Source organism: Didymosphaeria variabile (genome assembly GCF_027946475.1).
Source record: "Didymosphaeria variabile strain IMI 356815 chromosome Unknown scaffold_1, whole genome shotgun sequence".
Classification (NCBI taxonomy): Eukaryota; Fungi; Ascomycota; class Dothideomycetes; order Pleosporales; family Didymosphaeriaceae; genus Didymosphaeria; species Didymosphaeria variabile.
Window position 1 is genome coordinate 3,968,611 of NW_026611620.1, and position 21,883 is coordinate 3,990,493.

The window sequence follows — 21,883 nt, forward strand, 5'->3', positions numbered from 1 at the left end:
AAAATACCGAAGTTGGCCAAGCGAATGCCAAACCCTACGAGACGGATAGATTGGAACGTATGCAGCCTCACTGAAGGAGATCAAGGTACCTAGGCCTCTGATCCAGCCCATGCTGATCGAAACGCTAAATCGATTAGGATGAAGTTACTATGGGTAACAATACTACCATCCTACGTCTTGCTTGCATTAACAAAGCGCGTAATCCCTTGGCTTCCTCAGTATCCTCGTACTGCCATCATGAAGTCACATCCTAGGCTCCCACTACTTTTAATCACATTCACGAATTCGCTCCATAAAGAAAACGGGGAAAGAACCGATCTCACGAAACCCGCACACAAAGTATCAACTCTAGTCAAGACGATCTTGAGGAAGGCAAACCGATGGCTGGAAAAGGCCGATCATAGTATCAATTACTGCTCCCCGCGCCGATACTACTTCATATTACATGCCCGGACGCTGTCCCACGTCTGAAAATTTCCACGAGGTTAAATAAGATAACTCTTCCATCTGTGTAGTCGCAAACTACAAATCCTCTTCAAGGTCTGATCCAACTACACCGCGTCTGGCTACTGTTAATGCATGGTTCTTGATGCTTTAGACAAAGTTTCGGCTTCGTCCACGTCAGAAATGTGTCATCTCCGGATCCGGGGCCTGTGTATTAGTACAAGTTCGATCACTGTAGGGTTTGGAATGGCCAGGTGGATGTCTCGGGTGCGGGAGCATCCTGCACGCATTGCATTTCTCGAGCCCGCATTCAAGCCTCACCGATTGGGTAGGGCGTCGGTGTATGAGCCGTGGGAGGCAATACCCAGCAAAGGTATCGGCTTGCACACTAATCAATTCCGTGCAACGAGAAAACGCGGGGTTGAAACAGAAAAAGTGAACTTTACTATTCTCGTTACACCCACCGATCATACACATATACTTCGCATACACTACATTCCCAAACACCTGTGATGCTAAATCCGTTTTGAGAACGCTCACTCCCGATAGGGCATACGCTCACTGAACTCCGTGTACAAATGCTAGAAAAGTAGAAGAAAGGACAAAAACCGCTGGTTATGCAGGAACAGAGCCATGCGAATGCAAAAGTGTAAACACTGTGCTGCGAAGTGAATATCAGGCCGTGTCAAAGGACAGGGAAATGAAATGAAACATCCCAACATCCCAGCAAAAGCGCTGACTGGTGGACAATGGCCACACCGGGTGTGATCCCCATAAAAGCGTATACCATCCCTAGATGCATTGCTGAACGCTAGCGCAACTTGCAAAAGCCTACTCGAATAGACGTCCTACGTGACGCCGGTGGGAAACCAGGGGTATATGTAAAGCATGCAATCGTCATAATGCGCCGGAAGGAAAGAAGTCGGTGATTCGCTAGCGAATAGCTCAATTCACTCTCCGTTGACGCGCCTCCGGCTGAGGCTAGCGCTACGCCCCAGCGGGAAGCTCCCTCCTATTGAGTTCCTATTTGAGGCGAATTGGGTCCTGGCCACCGGATGTCTCTCCGTCGCAGGAGAAGCCTGGCTAGTGAATCCGTAACGACTAGAACTACCAGTGATACTGTCTCTGTTCCGGTAGAGCAGGTTGTTTTCGTTTCCGGTCAGAGTAGTTCGCCGCGAGGTTGTCGATGTCGGAAGAGCAGGCGAAGGCTGTAAGTCTGGTAAAGGCTCTTGAGAGGTATATTCTCTGCTATAGCGCGGCTTGTGTGCAGCACGGATCTCCCGGAAGTCGGTCATTGCCCGCGAAGGTGCTCGTAAGGTCGGATCGTCATCCTCCGGTTCGTGATCACGGCGACGGTAAAGACTGGTACCAGATCGGTCTAAACGAGTGTCCAATCGGGATGGAGCTTGGGACTGAGACGGGTTCGGTGGCTCTTGACTTCCCCCGCGCTTGCCCAGTACAGTGGTTCGACGCGCTTCAATGCGACTCATGGCCCTGCTGGGACTCGATCGAGGGAGGACGTCGCTCTCGGGCTCGATGCTTTGGCGAATAGTTGGTGACTCGCCATTGATTTGAAGACTGGGTCGACGAGATACCGCTGCAGCTGATGTTCTCTGTACTGCCGGGCTTACGAAGGTGGGCTTGTTGTCGTATAGCTCAACGCAGAGTTCCGTCAGACTACGACAGATGTGATCTGCTTTTCGCCGGACTTGCCGGTCAGGCATGGAGTGACCGCCTAGGATGGAACTGGTCGAGTGGAATGTACCTTGCGGACCACCGCTTCCCGCCATCTCAGCCAAAGCGAGTGCTTCTTTAGCCGTGTCTTCAAGAGCACGATAAACTGCAGGTGCGGTATACTGCTTCGCTTTCGCCAAAGCCTCATGCAACAAGGGGTGAACCCTGTTCGACGAGGAAAGTGGCACCGTTGAGTCGGCTGAAGCTGGTTTTCTCTGCTGTTTTGGAGACGAGGACACTGTAGTAGCTGAAGTATTCGCCGTTCGCGGGCGCTCTGCGGAGGCTTGGGCTACTGCGGCACCAGAGGTAGCTGGTATCTTCCCGCCCAACTCCAGTCGCTTCATCCTTGATTTCAGCTCGTCCAGCTCGTCCCACATTGATGTTGCGGCTCCAGTGCTGCCTTGAGACTCTGTCCCTGCATATCGCGACCGTGCCTCGGGTGGTGTATCGACGTGTGGAATCGTGGTATTGTCGCGCGAAGAGGAATGATAATGCAGATTCGAGGGCTTGAATGCCCCGTTGCGAGTGTTCGGCGGTGTCTGAAGCGTATCCGGGTATGAAGGGCGGCGCTTGCCTGCTTCGAGCTGTGCGAGAAATTCTTTAGGTGACAAAGTGGAGTCTCGCTGCCGTGTCTTGACCGCATCCACCTGTGCCGAAAACTCTTTTGGGGAAAAGCTGGAGCCCGCATCTGCCCGCGCCGAGTGAGGTTGCGATTCTTGGTCCTGATCTTGTCCCAGTGACGTAATCGAACGCCTGTTCCTGGGCGAAAGCTCGTGAATGCGCGTGCGTGGTGTGAAGACGGGATTTGCAGGTGTCAGTGGGGACTGTTCCCGCGTGGACCTTGTCGTAGAGGGAAGGAGCGATGCGCGGCGGTACTGGGTGCCTGCTGAAGTATCGATTGCAGCGGGGATTCTGGCACCATTCGGTCTGGTAGCACCGGACGTCGCTGGAGATGATGATGGTATAGATGAGGGTAACGATTGCCGGTTGCTACGGGTTATGCGGGACTGTTTGCGGAGGGTCAGCGTGCAGCGTGCAATGTTGGCCAATGCCCGAAGCATGGCGCAAGAGGATGAGGACCTACCCGTAATCTGTCCGACCGAGATACGACATTCGCAGTGGGATCCTTCGCACTGTCTTCCGCGATGTTCAGAAACAAGTCCTCCCCGCCGTCGCCGTCAGTGCCAGAGGCGTCGGTGTCCCCATAACGACTTTCGCCAGTGCGACGTGTCTGCAGGCGCGGACGCGCGACTGAGTCAAAGGAGTAGGAGGCTTCGCTGGAGCCGGCCATGCGGTCTGTAGAGATTGATAACGAGCGCGTGGGTGTGCGTTGTTTGGGCCAGGTGCCAGACGCGCTTATCGGAGGGCCTCGCGACGTATCGCCATATGTTTTGCCAAAAGAGCTGAAGGAAGCAGGCGGCCGTCCGGTTCCAGGGGAGCGCACTTCCTTGCCGGCCGAAGCGTGTTGGGGAGAGAAGTAGGAGGGCGTTGTGGCGGGCGTCGCTGACGCTGAAGCTTGGCTGGTTGTCGGCGTGCGCGTGGGCGTGGGGTTCGAGACTCTGCGAGAGCGTATCGAGGACGCAGCTGCCGAACTCGCAGAGGAAGGCAGGCGCAACAGCGAAGGTCTATCCGAAGGCGACTGAGCCAGTTTGTGTTTGGGAGTCGTTGTTTGCGCGTCAGCCATTGGGCGCGTCAGTCGAGAGTGCGAGGCTGACGGGCCGGTCTCCATAGCGCCGGTCGAGCTGCGTTGGCGTGCATGCATGGATGGTCTTGCAAGTTTCTCAGCTCAATTGCAACGTGCAGAAAACCGTCATCACTACTTCAAAAGAGCCGTCGTTTAGGATTTGGAGCTGGCAGCGGCACCAGGGCTATTTTGATAATCGGCTACCCGTGTATCAGCGCCGCGAGTCGAACGACAATCCCAGCCATCGCCTTTCGAACGGGCCAAGACGCGCCGGCCATGCACTATCTGTCACAGGCACAGGCTACTGTCGCCATCGTTTCGACGGTGACGTGCAGGTACAGGTTAGACCGGCTCTAAACAACGTCTTATGTTGATAGTTCTGCTGGACGCTCTCAGCTACTCGTAATAAAGCGCATCGTCTCTGAGGCCATTGAGCAAGAACAGCCCCAAAGACCATTTGCAAACAGTCTTGAAGCACCAACATCCCCCTGCCTCGCGCATGCCCCAAATCTACCACTTCTGTCGATCTCTGCATCAAGAGCGCAAGAGTACTCCACGTGTCCCGAGTGACCCGTGTCGCAGTTTACAAATGCTGTTGACGTTGTGTTCAAGGAGCTCAGTTCCTCTTAGAAGTACTGGCCTATGCAGTTTATTCGCGCGCGCACACACTTGTTGCTGCCGCGCACCAGCACGATTAGAACCCAAGATTGAATTTGGTCCAAGTCTGAGCAGTGATCAACAAGCGCCGTGACTACCACGAGGCGAGTCGCGCGGGAGTCTCGCTTGCGCTTGGTGTAATTCGGGAGGCTGGAACCTCCTGCTTGGCTTCTAAAATTCACGTGATTTGGAGCTCCTGGGCCGGTGAAACTAAGCTCCGCATGCCCGTCGTTAGTCTGAAAGTTTCGCCCTCGTCACTCGACATCAACAAGCACGACTTCCCCCGCCGACCACTCACGATGTCCGTCGCGACCCTGTCAAAGTCTCTGCCGAAGCCGAAATATGCGGGCGATGTGGAAGAGCTAGATACCTCACGGAACGCACGCGTGCTGCCCGAACATTCGACACAACTCGCGAAGCGACAAAACGGGCCCCCTCCGTACGGCCAGCGCACAGGATGGCGGCCCCGCACAGCAGAAGATTACGGAGATGGTGGCGCGTTTCCTGAGATACATATCGCGCAGTATCCGCTTGATATGGGGAGAAAGGGCACTGCGAGCTCATCGAATGCGCTTGCGATGCGCGTTGATCAAGAGGGAAAAACGAAATACGACGAAATCGCACGACGGGGACACGCAGAAAACCGTATAGTGCAAGCCAGTTTCAAGGATCTGATACCATTACGGCAGCAGGCGAATGCGGGAGAGCTGGATTTGGAGCGACCGAGCCAGGAGATGGTGCAGGCCACGAAAGAGAAGACACAGGCAGCGCTCAATGCGCTGATTGCGGGGCAGACTGCCGCACAGAAGCCGAAGACGGTCCAGGGGAGAGCAAAGGATGAACCTACATTTGTTCGGTACACACCTACGGCGCAAATGGGCGAAGCACAAGGCAAGACGCGCATTCTCAAGATTCAACAACGACAAATGGACCCGATGGAACCACCCAAATTCAAGCACAAGCGCATCCCGCGCGGTCCTCCCTCGCCTCCGCCGCCAGTCCTCCATTCCCCCCCGCGAAAGCTCACAGCAGAGGACCAGGAAATGTGGAAGATCCCTCCTCCCATCTCGAACTGGAAGAACCCCAAAGGGTACACCGTCCCGCTAGACAAGCGTCTCGCAGCCGATGGCCGCGGCCTCCAAGACGTAACCATCAACGACAAATTCGCGCAATTTGGCGAGGCTCTCCAAGCTGCCGACCGCCACGCTCGCGAAGAAGTAAAGCAACGCGCACTCATGCAGCAGCGTCTCGCCGAGAAGGAAAAACTTCAAAAAGAAGAACACCTCCGCAACCTCGCGCGGCAAGCCCGCGAAGATCGCACCACGCACTCGCGCCGTCGCTCTGCCAGCTACTCGTCCGCATCCTCGCATTCCGACTCCGAAGACGAAGCCGTTCGCCGCCGCGAAGAAGCCCGTAAGGAGCGCCGTCAGGAGTTTCAGCGCGAACTTCGCCAATCCCGCATGGGCACCGAGCGCAAATTGCAGGTGCTCGCCCGCGAGCAAAATCGCGACATTAGCGAGAAAGTTGCGCTCGGGCTGGCCAAACCCACACAATCAGGCGAAGCAATGTACGACTCGCGCCTGTTCAACCGATCCTCTGGCTTCGACGCCGGGTTCAACGAAGATCAGGCGTACGACAAGCCGCTGTTCGCTGCGCAGGACGCTATTGCCAGCATCTACCGACCGACTGTTAACCAGGACGATGGCGAGGACGCGGGCGAAACGTACGATAAGATTACGAAAAGTAGTCGGTTTGAGGTGCTGGGCAGGGCGAAGGAGGGGTTCAAGGGCGCGGATGTGCAGGAGCAGAGGGATGGGCCTGTGCAGTTTGAGAAGGAGAAGGATGATCCGTTTCAGATTGATAAGATGATCAAGGAGGTTGCGGGGGAGAAGAGGAAAGGAGAGGATGAAGGGAGGGCGGCAAAGAGAGCGAGGGTGGAGGATGAAAGTGATTAAGACTACTGTGTATATGCCGATCCAGGGGAATAGCTCGATTCGTAGGCCTTGTATGCGAGGATTTGCATTAGCAGGAGTTTGACATCGGGTTTGTGAGAGCACTCTCTCCGATATTGCATTCTATAGTACTATAGCATATCAAGAAATATTTTATGTCTCCACGTCATTGTCATGCAATCGTATTCATATTCTACAGCAACTGAAGAGTGACTGTTTTGGGTATCTGATTCACCTAGACCACAATGCCATGCTATGCAAGCCACTGTGTTGAGTCCCTTCGTCGCTGATGGCGACATCTACCAGTTATACCGCCGAGTATCCTAGAACCCATCCATCTGTCGAAGTCATGTGTTAGGTGGAAACATGTTCAGGTAAAGCTTATAGTCTCTGCCCCTTTGATCAAAGTAGATGAGCCACGGGTCCAAAACCCAAATCTCGAAGGGAGGGATGCTGATGTAACTAGTAACGATTCAGAGTTCCGCAAGATGCTGGAAGACAGTCCGTTGGCAAGGAACGTCGTAGAGGTGGGGAATACGATGTTGAAGTCGATGGTCGCCGACCAAATGAATGGGCCGATCAAGAGCTTGTCCAAACACTCCATTTCCTCGTTCGTACCTTTGAAGGTGTCGCAAGCTCCTCAACGGAACAGTCTCCGCCCCCCAGTCCTTGCTAACGTTCTCTCCGGACCCTCCAAGCTCAAACCCGCGAACCCAGCTCCACCGCCTTCTCGATCCCTCTTATACCGCCTCAGCGCCTCCCTCAGATGCGCCGGCGTCAACGGGCCTTTGTCCTCCTCCTTCAGCCTATCCTTCAGACTCGCATCTCGCGGAATCTCTTTCCAGAATCCCTCTTCCCTGTTCACTTGGTTCAGGTACAGGCCTGCATTCTGAATATGCTGATTCGACGGTTTACTATCCGGTCGATGACCAAACGGCTCTTGCAGACCCTGTTGCAGGACGGCGGGAGGGAGATTTGGATTCGGCAAGTGCGTGCGAGCAGCGGCCCATTCGTCGCGAACTATGAGCGCGCGGTCAATAAGCTCGCCAACGAAAGCCTTGCTGTACGACGTCACCGCGATGATGACATTCGGCGGGACGGATTGTGACAGGGTCTGGTTGACTAGCTTGCGCACCATGGAGGTCTTGAGTTTGACACGACGGTATACGGAGTAGGCGTTCTGCTGCGATTCGTCCATGGCCAGCACTAGCATGCGCTCGTTGTGGGCGGCTTGTTGTTTGGCAGCTTCGGAGGGGCGCTCGCCTTCGAGCTTTGTGCCCTCGTCTTCGTCTTCGCCGTAGTCATCGTCTTCCTCTTCCTCCGCACCTGCAGCTCCGTTCACTGAAGGATCGCCTGGACGTGCGCCGTCGCGGGCAGAGTTGCCGGCGACGCTGGCACCATCATCACCTTTGCGCTTCCTCTTTCTGCCACCGCCTGCTCCGTTTACGAGTGAGGCCGTATCTACACTGCCGACGGAAGGTGAGCGGCTGTGGCGTAACGGAGACGCGATGGCGGATTCGTTGTCTGGGTCGAAAGAGTTGCGGAGATTAGAGGGTTTGCGTTTCTTTGCCTGCGAAGAGACGCTGGAGATGGAGCCGCGTTTGCGAGGATTGGGTATGATGATTTGCGGGGGTGGCGGCGACGCCATGGTATGTCTTCAAGTCCTGGCTATGGCAAAGTTGGCGGGGTTCGCCCTTGGGCTATTAGGATGGAGTGATGATTTGCGTGGAGAGCGCCGTCAAGTTGCAGTTAAGAAAGCGGGAGCTTCAAAGGCGCCGCTTCGCGAAAATCGCGCTAGTACTACGGGAGCGCACGGGCACCTAACATGGGTTCTTTCATGTCTACCTCACCTCCCTGCTTTACGCACTCTGCCTTCCTATGAGCAGCTCTATTTTAGCTTGAGAACATCGTTGTGCTGATAGTGATATTTGATGACCGGAATGTACGCTACTAGCACAGAAAATTTCACCAAAGCCAAGCATCATTTTCATTCACGTAGATTCACCTCAAAATCTTAAGAAAATAATTAAGCAAGTTTCATTCACGTGGATGCTTCGCTCTAGGGCAACGTGAGTACAATACGGATCCTATTCTATGGCGATGTAGGTTCAACCATTTTATAAGGGCGAAAACAAAGTATCATTGTGAAATAGTGGTCTACACCTGTCGAAATACATAGTACCTAATGCTGAAGCTGATGTATGAGCTGCAGAATCGTAGATCATGCACAGGTGCTTTATAAGCAGCTCATATCACAAGTTCATGTGCAGGAAAGGAAGCAGACCCAAGGGCAGTACGGGCGAGTAGTAGAAACTACATGCAGTGGTCGATAGCTGGACAGACATGCAGTAAGCAGCCCTACATGCATGTTGTTACGCAACATTGCTGGACAGATCTAGATTCAGTGTCTGGGTACTATCAGTGCGACCCGTTCAGATGTAGATAGTTTTGGTTAGCTATGTGTCGGTGAAACTCTGCGATAAAACTGACACTTTTGGGCGATAGCACTGGAAAGGGATGACTGACGCGCCCAGGCCACCTGAACATTAACCACCATGAACGAACTTGTCTCGTTGAAGCTCTTTGCTTGGAGCAACCTGGGAATCAAGATTGACAGGTGCTTGTTGAGGACTAATCGCGGAACCCAGTAACGCGGGTAACATTCGCTTTACTAAGCCAAGTCATATTATAGAGCATATTCCACATCAATCATCACAAAGGCACAGAAGATGATATTGAAGGTGAAGAAACCCTTCTCGGGTATATTTTTGGGACAGCTACATTAAGCCATCACCGCGTACACCAGCCATTCAGTGTCATGAAGAAACCTTAAGAAAACCCAGAACCAAACCCAAGCGCCTAGATCTAGTTCTCGTGAAGCTGCTCGGTGAAAGACTCGCCCACACGCTCGGGCTTGCCGGCATTGAGCGACTTCTGACCCTCCTTGTTCTTGGAGTAGGCAGCAGCATACGGGTTGAGGCGGAGCTGTACCTGGAGGTTGCGGAGAGGGTTCTTCTTCTGGACGTTGGTGCGCTTGCTGATGGCACCGCCGCGGACAGGTCGGAGGACCTTCTGGACATCGCTGGAGTTGATGATCTTGCTGAGGTCGGGCTGCTTCATCAGAGCCGAGGGGAGGAGGAAATCCTTCTTGAGGGCCGAAGGCTCGGTGGTGGAGCCGTAGACCTTGTCAAGAGCAGAGAAAGCTGAGGAAGTCCAGACGATGAAACGTCCGAGGTGACCTCCAGGGGCGAGCTGGAGAAGGTTGAGGGAGTAGACGGACGAGGTCTCGACACCGGGCAAGTTGCGGAAAGCACCAACGAGCTCCTTGCCATCCTCATCGGGGTTGTAGATGACAAGAGGACCACGGCGCTGAGTGTAGCGGCGGCCCCTGAGCTTACCCTTACCGGCACGGACCTTCCTGGACTTCTTGACCTTCTCGAGGTCAGCGCCAGCACCGACGGCCTTGAGCAGAGCAAGGGCAGCGGAGGTCTTAGCGATAGCAGCGTCGGCGAAAGCGGTCGAGGAAATGACGAGGGGAACTTCCGGGACGGTGGCGATGTTGTGGCCACGGGCAAGGAGAAGAGCAGCGCTGGATGACGCAGCGAGGGCGGAGGCGGTCGCAAAGCGCTTCTGGTTCAGGTTGATCTTCTGATGCCACTTCCTCCAGACCTTGGTGGGAGCGAACATGCGACCGGAGCGGCACATGTTACCGAAAGCAGCCTGACCGGCACGGTGAGTACCACCACCCGAGACACGAGGAATACGGGCGACGGCACGACCGGTACCCCAAGACTCGGCGGAGGTCTGGTGACCAGCCTTCTCGGAGCTGCACAAGTCAGCTATGAACGTATCCAGTGGGTTTGGAAAAAACTTACACAGCGTACGGCTGGCGCTTGTTCTTGTTCATGCCAGTGTGCACCGAGTGGACAATGTCCGGGCGGATGGGGCTCTATTCGGAAGTTAGCAATTCAGCTCAGCATTGAGTACGCAGTATCGCTATTTGAAAGCGCACTGCCCAGATATTCCAAACTCCATCCACACACCAAGGTGTAATGTGGACCATGAAGAATGGAAAATCCTGTAGATGCCAGCGCTTCGCCGAAGCCTCATCCGCGCATATCAAGCTGTTGACGTCTGTTTGTATTTCGATGGAAAGTCCTGAAAGAACATTGCCGATACATCGTCCTAACCATCTACTGCAGAATATGCGCGGATTCGGTGGTCGTTGCGAGGCGGGGCGTGCGAGGCGGTAGGAGCTGCAATTGCGAAGATGTCGTAGGACTTGCCTTGAAGACATTGGGGATAGAGGCAGTGTCCTTAGAGGCCTCCCCGGAGCCGGAAATGATGGTGACGGTAGGCCGAGACATGGCGGGCGTCTTGTGCTGCGGGTTAGTACGCTGTGTTGATGTTGAAGTTCTGAACTCGCGGAGTGATTTTTCGGTGTGCGCCAAGATCGCGCCTGCTCGAAAAGCTAAGCGAGCGTTAGCGTAGCGACCGTCGCGCTAGCAGGACAAGCACGGCACTAGTCCAAGGAACGAGGAGGACACAATTATGCCGCGGATATTTCAAAGTGGATTGGAGGTGGAGGCCAAAAGGATTACGCGTTAAAAAAATGAGAGGGTTGGTGTTCATGGATGAACGGCGTTCTCATCGACAAAGCTTGGCCGCTGTTGATGCGGATGGTTTGACAGATATTACTGCAGACGGCTGAGGCAAATTGTTGTAAACACCTCACGAATGATACGAGCTGCATCTGGAGCTGCGTCATGGAATTATTTCCATGGTTCTGGAAATAGTCTCCTGTCATTCCGCATCACTTTGTGGAGATTAGACTTGAGTGATTTTGCATCAGTACCGTTGATTTTCCAAACACCTACGAGTCCGGCCTGCTAGGTGATGGGATGCTGGATAGTTGTTTGAAGTCGGGAGTTGAGCTAGAGCCGAGGGAGTACGATGGGAGGTGTGGTTAGATTTTCATTCTGTATGAGTCCAGCTCTAAGGCATTCAGCTCAATGCATCCGGATAGAAGTTGAAGTAAGGTCATGTGCGGGTAAAGGACTACGTCTTCAATGTTCAATAGGCGATAGGGTAAGCCTGTTTAGAGTCAAGTATTTGTTAGCTTGAGAGATACTGCACACGCCTAGATTTCAGGATTGCAGAAGCATGCATAGGCGTCGTGACCTCTAGTTTCCCTCTGCACCGCATATCCTGGGTGGACTAGCATGAAGTAACTAGTCGAAAGTTTGGTCCGGCCCATGCTATCATCCGCTGTGAATAACAAATTACTTCTTCGTTGAGTACCATTAACTCCCTTCGCTGTAACTTCCCGGACACCGGCAATTTCCTAATGCAACTAGCTGAAGACTACGCGATCCCCGCACCTTCTGCTTCTGCTTGTACTACGCTTCACCTAGACAGAATGTCTGTGCTCCGGCGTTCTACGTGTTTCAACGGGCGCTGCCAGGGTTCCGGCGTTGACATGGCGAGTTTCGAAATCGGAAAATTTTGTGCCTGGTTGGCGATGCTTGTAGCTCAAAAGCGCTCCAAGTCACTAGCGAAGGGACACCGTTACAAGCGAGCAGCACAGCATGTAGCTGAGAAGCGATGTACCGAAGTGTTGCAAGACGTCGTAGCTGATACACTCAAAGGTCGCATGTGGAATAGCTGTAACCTATGATAAATCTGCTTGTGGCTAATGATTGGAATTGGGAAACAAGACATGTCAGTTTGCGCGACAGATGTCTTCCAAAGAGCATCTGAAACTGGCGGTCAGATGACCTCGCCGTCGCAGGTTTCGAGTGCTCACCCCGCCAACCAGCCTCATGTTTCATAATCACCTGTGCTGTCGGACAATTTCCTGGACACAGCGACGACAAAGCACTGGCGCTGGAGTCGAACGAGAGTCCGAGGGCCAACGCGGGAGGAGCGTATTATGGGTTGGTACGGAGTCCAGTCCAACGAGGCTGACGGCTCCGTGCGCAGCAGAGCCTCAATGGACTGAACAGGATAGCCAGCATTGTCCGGGGACGTAGAGATGCATGCTGTCTGTTGTGCGCCGTGGGCCTTGTGTTTTGATAAAGACTGACTGTTGCTGATGGAGGGCAGAGTTCCGTGGTCTTGCCACACGAGCGAGCCAACCGAACGGCCGAGTACGGCTTCTAAAATTAGACAAACGTCGGCTCATTTGGACAAAGAAGTCGTCGCAAGCATCGCGAAGACACAAGCAGAGCTGGAAGAGTCGTCGCAAACAGCGTCGTACGAAGGCGCGACTCGAGGTGCAATTTCAACAGGGCTGGAACGACGCAGTGTGCGTGCAGAGGCAGTTGCCAGGCCGAACGCTTCCCGCACAGACGCCCCTTCTTCTGCTATTTTTGGGCAGTCCTGCGAGCCGTTCTTGCCTGTCATTGGCCGACGCTTAGGCGCTCGCCCTCACACTGGCCGCCGACGCTCTGCTCCAGCGACCAGCGAGCGACACCCATCCTCTTCAACCACAGCGAAAGCGCCGCCGCGCAACCCCCCACAACAACACCCACGGCGCCAGGCCGACTTTCTCGCCTCCCAGTCGGTCGTACTTGCCCCCCTTCGCCCTCGAGGAAAGTGCGCTCTTGCCTCGCCGTACACGACCGTCGCATTGCAACACGAACGGCACGACTCTCCCCACGACGCTGAGCACACGGCCGTCCAAGTCGATTCTTCTTCCTCCACGCACATTCGGGGTACCTTGTCCCCAGCCGCTCCCTACTGCGTTAGTTGAGAATCTGGTATTCTCGTTTCAAGTCTACAACACAGGTCTATTCTCGTGTTGGCCGTCGGTAAGTCTGCCTCCGTTGTCCTGATCCGATATTTCTGCCTCTCTGCACACTGTACATTATCCTTATCACTTTTCTCTTTGTCTACCAAGTCGAGGCGAGGCGCACATTCTGCTGCGCCCTCTGTTTCTCAGCCTGTCACCGTTGTCAGTACGCTTCCGCGCCTCAGCGGCTAGCGCCCTCCAGCGACCATAATCGTTGTGCTTCTACCCTCGAATTCTACCTACGACTTTCCGCACAAGAGATGTCAACGTCAAGATGGCGTCCATTTTAGTAGCACACGATACTGACCACAGTGCTCTCAAAAGGGCACTTTCTACACGTAATATTTCCTTCTCTTCGAAAAGGCTCAAGCGGACACCACGCCAAACGTCCACACTTCGTACTTCTAGTCCACCACCGTGGCCCAACAGAACAAATAGTCGCTCGCCCAGGTCGGGGCCGCCTGCCGGAGCCCGTAGACCCAGCATGCAAACAAGCCCGAGGTCCTTTGCCATGCCCTCGTTTGGCTCGGTTTTTGGAGAAGACGCACGCAACACCCACCTGAAACCATTGCCCAGCGCAGACGGCGCAAGCGCACATGGCATGATAACCAGACCGCATACGAGTGGGAGTCCCCACAGCGCAGTCCCCTTCTCTTCGTTTCACATCCACCGCGACAGCCGGGACAGCACTTCGACCGCCTCTTCGGACAACTCGCCCACCACGACCATATCCACGATGGACTCATCTTCAGTAACAGACCCATCACCAGGACCGTCCCCCGAGTCACCGGTTGCAAAGGCTGCGACGTCTTTCGTTGCCGATTTCCGGTCGCGTAGAACTGATAACGGCTCCCAAGAATCGTCACCGAGCACCTTTTTCGAGCTACAAAGGCCTACCACACCTGCGAAGAAGCCTCGAAATCTCAAAAATCTTGGGATAAACACTTCTACGTCACTAGGCAACCTGCGCTTGAATCCCTCGGCCTCTCTTCCCGCAGTGGAAAAGCAGGAGAAGAACAGCTCGGCACCTCCTTCGCCCTCTTTCATTAAGCCCCCGACGCCTCCACGGCGGCGACCGTCCAATTTAAGCTTGACTATATCGACTCCCGGAAGCCAGGAAAACAAGCCTATGCGACTGATCATCCCATCTACGCCGTCGTTCAACCGCCCTGCGCTTCGCCACTTCCAGTCGTCTCCATCATTGCCGTTATGCTCACCTGCTGTTGGCCCATCTGGCGGTATGCAATTCCCGTCCCTTCGCCCGGTCAAGGCAAACCCACGTGCACTGTCAGAGGTCCCGTATGAGATGGAGGAAGAGGAGGAGCAAGAACCGAACTTTGATATTCCTCAGTCGCGAGAAGAGAAGCCTGCGGCGTATCCGAATGGGCCTATTCAGATTTACCCCTCGGGAGTCTTCCTCTACTTCGAACCTACAGCCGCACAAGCTTGCACTTTCGATGTTATCTTCAACGTTGCCAGCGAGGTTAAGAACCCTTTCACCACACCTGCTTCCGAGTCTCAAAAAGACCTCGATGCTCGGCGACTGGATGGCCCGCCAGCTGAAAATCCAGACTTCACCTCGATCCTCGACGAAACCCAAGCATCGCTCGAACAGGAGACTAGCTCACCTACGACGCCGAAAGCCACACCTGTGCTTGACACCATCCATCCTTCCGAGTATCTGATAGACGGCAAGACGCAGAAGACCCCGGAATATATCCACATGATGTGGGAGCATAACACCGACATCGTGTCCGACCTGTACAGGCTGGTGAAGACTATGGATGAGCGAGTACAGCAGGGCAAGCGTGTTCTTGTCCACTGCCAGTGCGGTGTCAGCCGTTCTGCTAGTTTGATCGTCGCCTACGGCCTGTACAAGAACCCTGGAATGAGCGTTCAGGAAGCCTACGACATTGCTAAGAAGCGAAGCAAGTGGATAGGTCCCAACATGAACCTCATCATGCAGCTCCAAGAGTTCCGGAACGGATTGCTCAAAGCCAACGAAAGCCGGTCATTCAACCAAGGTTTTGGCAGACGATCTGCTGGTCTCCCCACAGGTGTCTCGGTTGCCACAAATCGACATTCGCCATTCGATAGGAACATGCCCACCGGCCCCCGCACTCCTCGCACCGCGCCTTTGCCGCCCGATACAGATATAAATCTGCAACGCGCCAGCACTGGCAACATGATGGCTATATCGCCCGGTCCATTGTCAGCACCATCTGGTTCTTCGCTCTTCTCTCCTGGATTCCGTCAATCATGGGCGGCGAGCCAGACCCAGTTCGACCTATCACCGAAATCGTCACCGACCGCTACTCCGTATGTTGACCCGAAAGGCCACATTGTTCCGGTATTAGCCATCACGGACAACGATTCCTCAGCAGTTGAAGTTTCACCGTCTACGACAGAAGAGGCACAGCCACAGTCAAGTGATCATGAGGCAGGCCTCAAACCATACCCTGTGCCAAACTTCTCCCGCCAGCTACCGTTCAGGTTAGCAGACGGTGATACTCAACTCGACCGACCGCGGAGTTCGCCGAATGTCAGTAACCTCCTTGCTCCCTCGCAGGGTCACGACTTGCCACTACGGTCTCCAGCTGTGGCAACCTTCAACATACCTTCTCTTGCCCCGGACCATGCGCTGGGTGTTCCACTAAAGTCGCCCGCAAAACCAGAGTTCAATTTGAATCCATGGCCGAAGGGTTACGACTTGGATCCTTACACAAGATCTGACTCACCGCCGCCGCCGCCCTTGTCTCCGAGGACCTTCGAGTTCAATGCCCCACAACGGGATGAGCCGGAACCGACCGAGTCATACGATGCACGTTATAATCGAGCCTCAGATTCGACGATTAGGATGCCTAGTCTGGAGCGGAGTACTAAGGGTAACGAAGAGACGGATTCTGCATCTCCAGTTCGAACTGAGTTCCCTTCAGATATTTTTGGGCGTGATACGGACGTGGTAAAGCAGGAATTAACCTCTCCACGAGCGACTGAGTTCCACATGACACCGCTGAAGCCGAGAGTCGCGGACGAGGACCCGTTTGGTCTTGCGTCTCCGCGACACTTTGAGTTCCCTCCAAGTATTTTCAAACACCACAATTTTGCCCAACGCGAAGCGGAACTCGAAGCGGAGGCTCGACGGCCGTCTTTTCAAGCGATTCTGCCGCCCTCTAATCTTGCCCAACCTGAGAGCGTCAACGGATTCGCTTCACTGAATAGTACAGCACAGGCGCCCCCAGCTATCCAAACACCTTCATTCGCTCGTCCCAAGAGCGGAGAGCTTGATGCTCGTATCGACAGTGTCAGCCCTACGGAGAATATCCCGTTTTCAGAGAGCCCGTTGCCTGTTCTCAGGACTGCTACACGAGAGCCTCCAGTCACTCCAAAGTCTCCCGGTCACGCATATTTGTCAACTCCTTCGAAACAAAACGGCATCAAATCACGGTTCTCCTCACCCAATCTCCGAGAACAGCGAAAATTGCACAAGCTGCAAACCGAGATGGAGGCCATGCTCCCAACTCGGGCGCCGCAGCCTACGCAAACTGTGGACGATTTGGACGCTCTGATGTCTCCGCGTGCAGAGGAGTTCACTCGCAATCCGTTTCATTTCGATCTTCGATCCCCGACCGACGAAGTCAGCCCAGCCTCCTCGATTGAAACGGTCAAAGATGGTCAAACCCCCACTGAATGGACAGAGAAGCGTCAATGGACCCCCCAGAAGTCCCTCGATGACGACCCTCGAAGCCCAGTTCAAACAGGAAGCAGTCCTATCGTGCGAAATATCTGGGACGTACTTTGAAAAGAGTTCGTCACTCAACGCTGCTTGTCAATGACCCAGACTCCCTATCGCGCATTGTACATGGGAATTCGCCGTGGAGAGATTTACCGGGCTCAACAGCAATGAGGCCGTCGCGATCTCGTAGGTTTCGTCGTTGGAAGAGCAAACACATGCTGTAACCGAGCCCACAGCGTCCGCATTGTTCGGTGTTCGAGATATATGCACCAACCATTGGGCCTTGGCTCCAAGCCACCCACTTCACGATGCGAATCCTTCAGGCGCTGAGCACGAAATTTAACGACTGGCAAAAGCTCGCTGTCTTAATGTCGCGCTACCGCCATCCTCATGCGACTTTCGTGCGCACAATACACCCGCTGTGTATCATTGCTTCTGCATAGCGCGATCAGCATTCTTTCCTAAAGTTTCTCCTTTCTTTTTCTCTTCTTCATTGGTTTTTGCCGAGGCATAGCGAAGGCAAGCTCTGCACCCTCACTTAATGTTCTAGTCTCTAGTTTCTAGTACACGCGAACCTCCACCACGCTCATTATGCCTTTCACACCATCATATCCTACACATCACACATCACACGTTCTCTGTACCTCTCCTACCTATCATACACTCTCAGATCGTTCCTCTTACACAATCGACCTCTTTTCCTGTTTTACGAAGTTTATGCTACGCCACGGCGAGCAAAGAAGACGCACCAACCTGCGCTTCTCAATCTCAGACCTGTACATACGGTGCGCAGGATCGGCTTGGGCGCAACGGGCGGTCAGCAGTCTTGCATCTCTTATGTCGTTTCCTTCGCTGGATTGTCTCATGTTTGGATCGCGCATTGATCGTCCCAAGGGACGCTTTGAAAGGCTTTGAACAGCCTTGGAGTACGATGTTGGATTGGGAATTGGGTTTGGTGATGGATTGGAAGCTTGAAAAGGGCCTTGCTTGGGCTTATTCACCTCTCATGGATTACATCAGGGCGGGTGAGACAATTGGTATAGATGAATCGAAATCTATACGACAAGTACCTTTCAATTGCTGGTGTCGAGTTGCGTGATGATGTTGTGTGTTGAACTTGGCTAGTGATAATTACCCCAATACGTAACTGCGAAGCATCCCTTCGTTCGTCCCGCAATAGAGAGCACAGTCGCTGTCTGTGTCGTAAGCTGTTTCCACAACATCCATGGTCAACCTCTCTGTCCTACCATGAACCTATCTCAAGCTTTCTCGTACGGAGCAACAAGCTAGATTAGAACGCTTCTGTACCCTGAGGTTATCGGACTTTTAGCGTCGGAGGAAGCTGATAATCATCACCGCCTTTCTCACCCTGACCCTCTGAGATACTACTCAATGTTTTTGACCATTCTGTGTGAAGAGGAGAACCGCAGCCGGACATGTGCCCAATAGGAGTCGATTGTGGTCCAGACCCCATCGACTTTCGATGACGGCTCATTTTAGTATGTTGAGGTGAGTTAGTAGTGTAACGAAGAAACAAATGGAATGGCAGGCTTTTATACTTTGCTTCTGGAATCTAGCCTTACTCACGAGGACGATGATCGTCTTCGCCCACTTTTCCATTCTGATCGTCGATTTCGCATGTTTGGAAGGACACTAAGAGCCGCGGACATGAGATGCTCAACAGTCGTCACCAGTGCACACGATGACAATTCCGAACTCTTTGTTGAACTTCAAAGCAAAATCCCATACATTTCTGACAGGATCTCGCAGATAAAGAGACAAATATAAGCGCTCTAACATGTTTTAGTAAGATCAGAACCTGTGGAATATTCTGGACAAGATGTCTTCTGAATCATGGTACACGCTAATTTCGATGTCACCGGTTACTGAGAGAGAGACGATAGTCATGACCAGTTATAGAAGCTTCTATGGAGCATTGTAATTTGGAAGCTCATCATTTCGAGTTCTTGATATCGGCAAGTCTCGAACGACAGCACATACGTGTTGTATTATGGATGATTTTTTCGCTAACATTGCATGTAAAGGACGTCGTTGATGTAGTTAGTGATACAAAAGAAAATCAAAAGCGCATGTTATCAGGGCTGTGATGCCTCACGACACAGAACTGCTCTGTATCGGACCTTTCCGCCCCGCAAGTCCTCCATTGCTGACTCGATGCCTTTCACAGTGAGAGGGTAGGTGACGATAGTTGGAGTAATGTTCTTGCGGGCAGCAAACTCCAGCAAGCTGCGCATCGAGTCGCGTGATGCAACTAGGGAGCCTTGGATCTTGACACCCTTCCAGAGAAGGTCAAGGAGTGGAATAGGCGCAGGTTCAAAGGCCACGGTAAGAGGATAGATAGCACCGTGTGTGTCCATAAGAGGGAGGAGACTAGCTAAGTTTAGCAAGACATCTTAATGGCTAGCCGTAGAGAACTTACCTCTTGTAGTCCACGCCACCACTACCGCAAAGGAGCAGGTGCTTCACAGGTGCGATGGTATCCACTGGACTTTCTCCAGATCGGAAGACATGAAACTCGGATGCGCCATAGTCCATTGCTTCTTGTCTCTTAGTTTCAGAACTTGAGAGAACCACAACATGGCATCCCATGGCGGCAGCAAGCTTGATGGCCAAATGTCCGAGACCGCCGATACCCATGATAGCAACGCGGTCGCGGGCAGCGACGCCGTATTTGCTTAGGACGGTCCAAACAGTAGCTCCAGCACACATGAGAGGAGCGGCATGGGCGGACTCGTAGCCTTCAGGTATGCGGTATACGCACTTCTCGTCCCAGACGGCGCCAGAGCTGAAGGTGCCGTTGTCGAAGTCGTGGAAGCCATATTGCTTCTGATCTCTGCAGAACTGATCCCAACCTGTTGCACTCTTCAGTTAGTTTCCAACCGAGTGACGCATCTTGAGACGAGGATTACTGACCCTGAGCGCAGTTGTCGCAATTCGCGCAAACTTCATGGGTATATCCGAAACCGACACGGTCGCCAACCTTGACCGATTTTACTCCTTGACCCACTTGGCGGATGATACCAACTCCCTCGTGACCGAGAGCTTGGTCGGCGCCAAGGTAATGCTCATCTGTAAAACATAGGCCAGAGTGGGTGGTCTCGATGTAAACTTGGTGAGGCTCTAGACGGGAAACCACGCTATGCTCAACAAGTTGTTTGCTGGCAGAGCCCTTGATGACGTTGTATGTTACTTCCATGGTGACGAGAATGTGCTGTGCGCAATTGATATGAAGAAAATTAGAAGATTTGTCGAGAATAAGTCTTATATAAGTACAAAGGCAACATTATGGCTGTGGGACTTTGTTTTCATCTCAAACACATTCAGCAAAATTTTCCCTGTTGCAGTATCTGTCAAAGCGTTTGTAAACGTCGATTTGCAGTGACACGTATGGTAACAACGGATCAGTATCCTGAAAGAGAAGCATTCGGAGGAAGCTCTGATCATTTCGGCGGCGCTGACAAACAAACAAGGGTCCAAAGCAGAACACTCGCTCCGAGAATTGTTTGAGCGTTAGGAGCCTCACTATGTGTGCAGGCCTCGGTCCAGTTTCGGACGTGGTCGGGGAGGCTTTTCGGCCCGAACCGCTCGAAACCGGCGAACTGATTAAGCACATTTGATGGGTCACCCCGTAAGAGGCAACTAACTTCTATCTAGATTTTGCCAGTGTCCACACTTCCCAGTTACTCGCGCACCGCTTATGGGCGATAAGCTCGCCCACTAGGCCAACACGTTTCACGTCAGATCTCTTCCAGTAGACATAGGGCTTACGAAAACGTGCAATCTTCGCTTGACCCATCTTTCCACAGCATGGTACGGGGATCGGAGAATACCTTGGAGACTTGTTTTCATGCGAAGGTAAAGACAGGCTGAGAAAGAGGTTGATGAGCTTTACCAACAGAAGAAGATTTTCGCGGATCCAAGCTACCGCGCCAACAACACTGGCATCGGGGAGACACATCAAGTTTTGTACGGCGAGCTCCGCTTAAGAACCTACCTTTACGGAAGCAGCTTTGCGCTTGAAAAATTGGTCCGCGCTTAGTGCTCCCACACACATATCCATTTACCGTCGCTTTCGAGGAAGTCCTCCAATGCGCACCGAGTCCTGGTCATGACACTTGTTAATTTTTGACTCCTTAATGAGGGACAAGAGGACTCTGTAGCATTTATGATAAAGACGCAGGGTATTAATCGAGTGTTAGGACAAGCTCACGAAGAGTCGACAATTTGATGATGAGACAACAACTATTTCTGGATAGCGCTTTCACGGCCGCACGAGTTTCTGAAGGCTGCTCACATCAACATCAGTGGGTTTGACGGGATAACATGCTCCCAAAGTCAGGGATTGAGATTGGCATGGTTACTGGTTCCACGAACATAACTGGAAGACGTAGGGTTTTCATATGTACCGCCTTCGGGGAAAGGGCCTTTACTGTTCATATTTTAGTCTTTCCCAAGGCCATATAATCCCTAGGCTTCTCGTCCATAGACACGCGCCACGCATAGGACTCTGTGATAGACCATTTCAGAGACGTTCCCCGCAGTCATGATCGGTCCCAGCAGTGTCTTCAAAACCACCCTGCCACAAATACTTTGTGGTTCTCTATGTCTTTTAGACGTCTGCCAAACGACATGAATTCTCCTTCCCTATCTTTCATACTGTCATGAGAAGATATGGGAGTTGTGTACGGTAGAAAGAACGGGAGAAGACGGTAGTCATAGACTACGCCGTGGCATCAAACCAGGAAGATGATGGAAGTTCTTAAAGATGAGATCCACCAACAAGAACACAATTCGGAGGGTACACGCAACTGCTACAGATCGACTGCGCAATTATGGTCGAGCAACAGCATATCAGTGATGTA

The 21,883-nt window shown here is 53.1% G+C and overlaps 6 protein-coding genes across 6 annotated transcripts; 2 read left to right on the forward strand and 4 right to left on the reverse strand.

Annotated features, from left to right (window-relative positions):
* Window positions 1-1,394: 1,394 nt before the first annotated feature.
* On the reverse strand, window positions 1,395-3,469 carry N0V89_001263 (uncharacterized protein; the record flags this gene model as incomplete). The annotated part of the gene is made up of 2 exons (XM_056210076.1): window positions 1,395-3,185; window positions 3,263-3,469. 2 exons carry the CDS (start codon window positions 3,467-3,469, stop codon window positions 1,395-1,397), a joined length of 1,998 nt encoding a protein of 665 aa, XP_056076898.1.
* Window positions 3,470-4,818: 1,349 nt separating this feature from the next.
* PRP45 (mRNA splicing protein) lies at window positions 4,819-6,474 on the forward strand (the record flags this gene model as incomplete). The annotated part of the gene is made up of 1 exon (XM_056210077.1): window positions 4,819-6,474. The coding sequence occupies one exon, from the start codon at window positions 4,819-4,821 to the stop codon at window positions 6,472-6,474; it is 1,656 nt and encodes a 551-aa protein (XP_056076899.1).
* A 637-nt stretch (window positions 6,475-7,111) lies between these two features.
* On the reverse strand, window positions 7,112-8,119 carry N0V89_001265 (uncharacterized protein; the record flags this gene model as incomplete). Its single annotated transcript, XM_056210078.1, has 1 exon — window positions 7,112-8,119. One exon carries the CDS (start codon window positions 8,117-8,119, stop codon window positions 7,112-7,114), a length of 1,008 nt encoding a protein of 335 aa, XP_056076900.1.
* A 1,217-nt stretch (window positions 8,120-9,336) lies between these two features.
* On the reverse strand, window positions 9,337-10,838 carry RPL4B (60S ribosomal protein L4B; the record flags this gene model as incomplete). Its single annotated transcript, XM_056210079.1, has 3 exons — window positions 9,337-10,297; window positions 10,347-10,420; window positions 10,758-10,838. 3 exons carry the CDS (start codon window positions 10,836-10,838, stop codon window positions 9,337-9,339), a joined length of 1,116 nt encoding a protein of 371 aa, XP_056076901.1.
* A 3,162-nt stretch (window positions 10,839-14,000) lies between these two features.
* CPP1 (tyrosine/serine/threonine protein phosphatase) lies at window positions 14,001-17,066 on the forward strand (the record flags this gene model as incomplete). Its single annotated transcript, XM_056210080.1, has 1 exon — window positions 14,001-17,066. One exon carries the CDS (start codon window positions 14,001-14,003, stop codon window positions 17,064-17,066), a length of 3,066 nt encoding a protein of 1,021 aa, XP_056076902.1.
* Window positions 17,067-19,096: 2,030 nt separating this feature from the next.
* N0V89_001268 (uncharacterized protein) lies at window positions 19,097-20,217 on the reverse strand (the record flags this gene model as incomplete). Its single annotated transcript, XM_056210081.1, has 3 exons — window positions 19,097-19,391; window positions 19,441-19,873; window positions 19,935-20,217. The coding sequence occupies 3 exons, from the start codon at window positions 20,215-20,217 to the stop codon at window positions 19,097-19,099; spliced, it is 1,011 nt and encodes a 336-aa protein (XP_056076903.1).
* Between the last annotated feature and the right edge of the window lie 1,666 nt (window positions 20,218-21,883).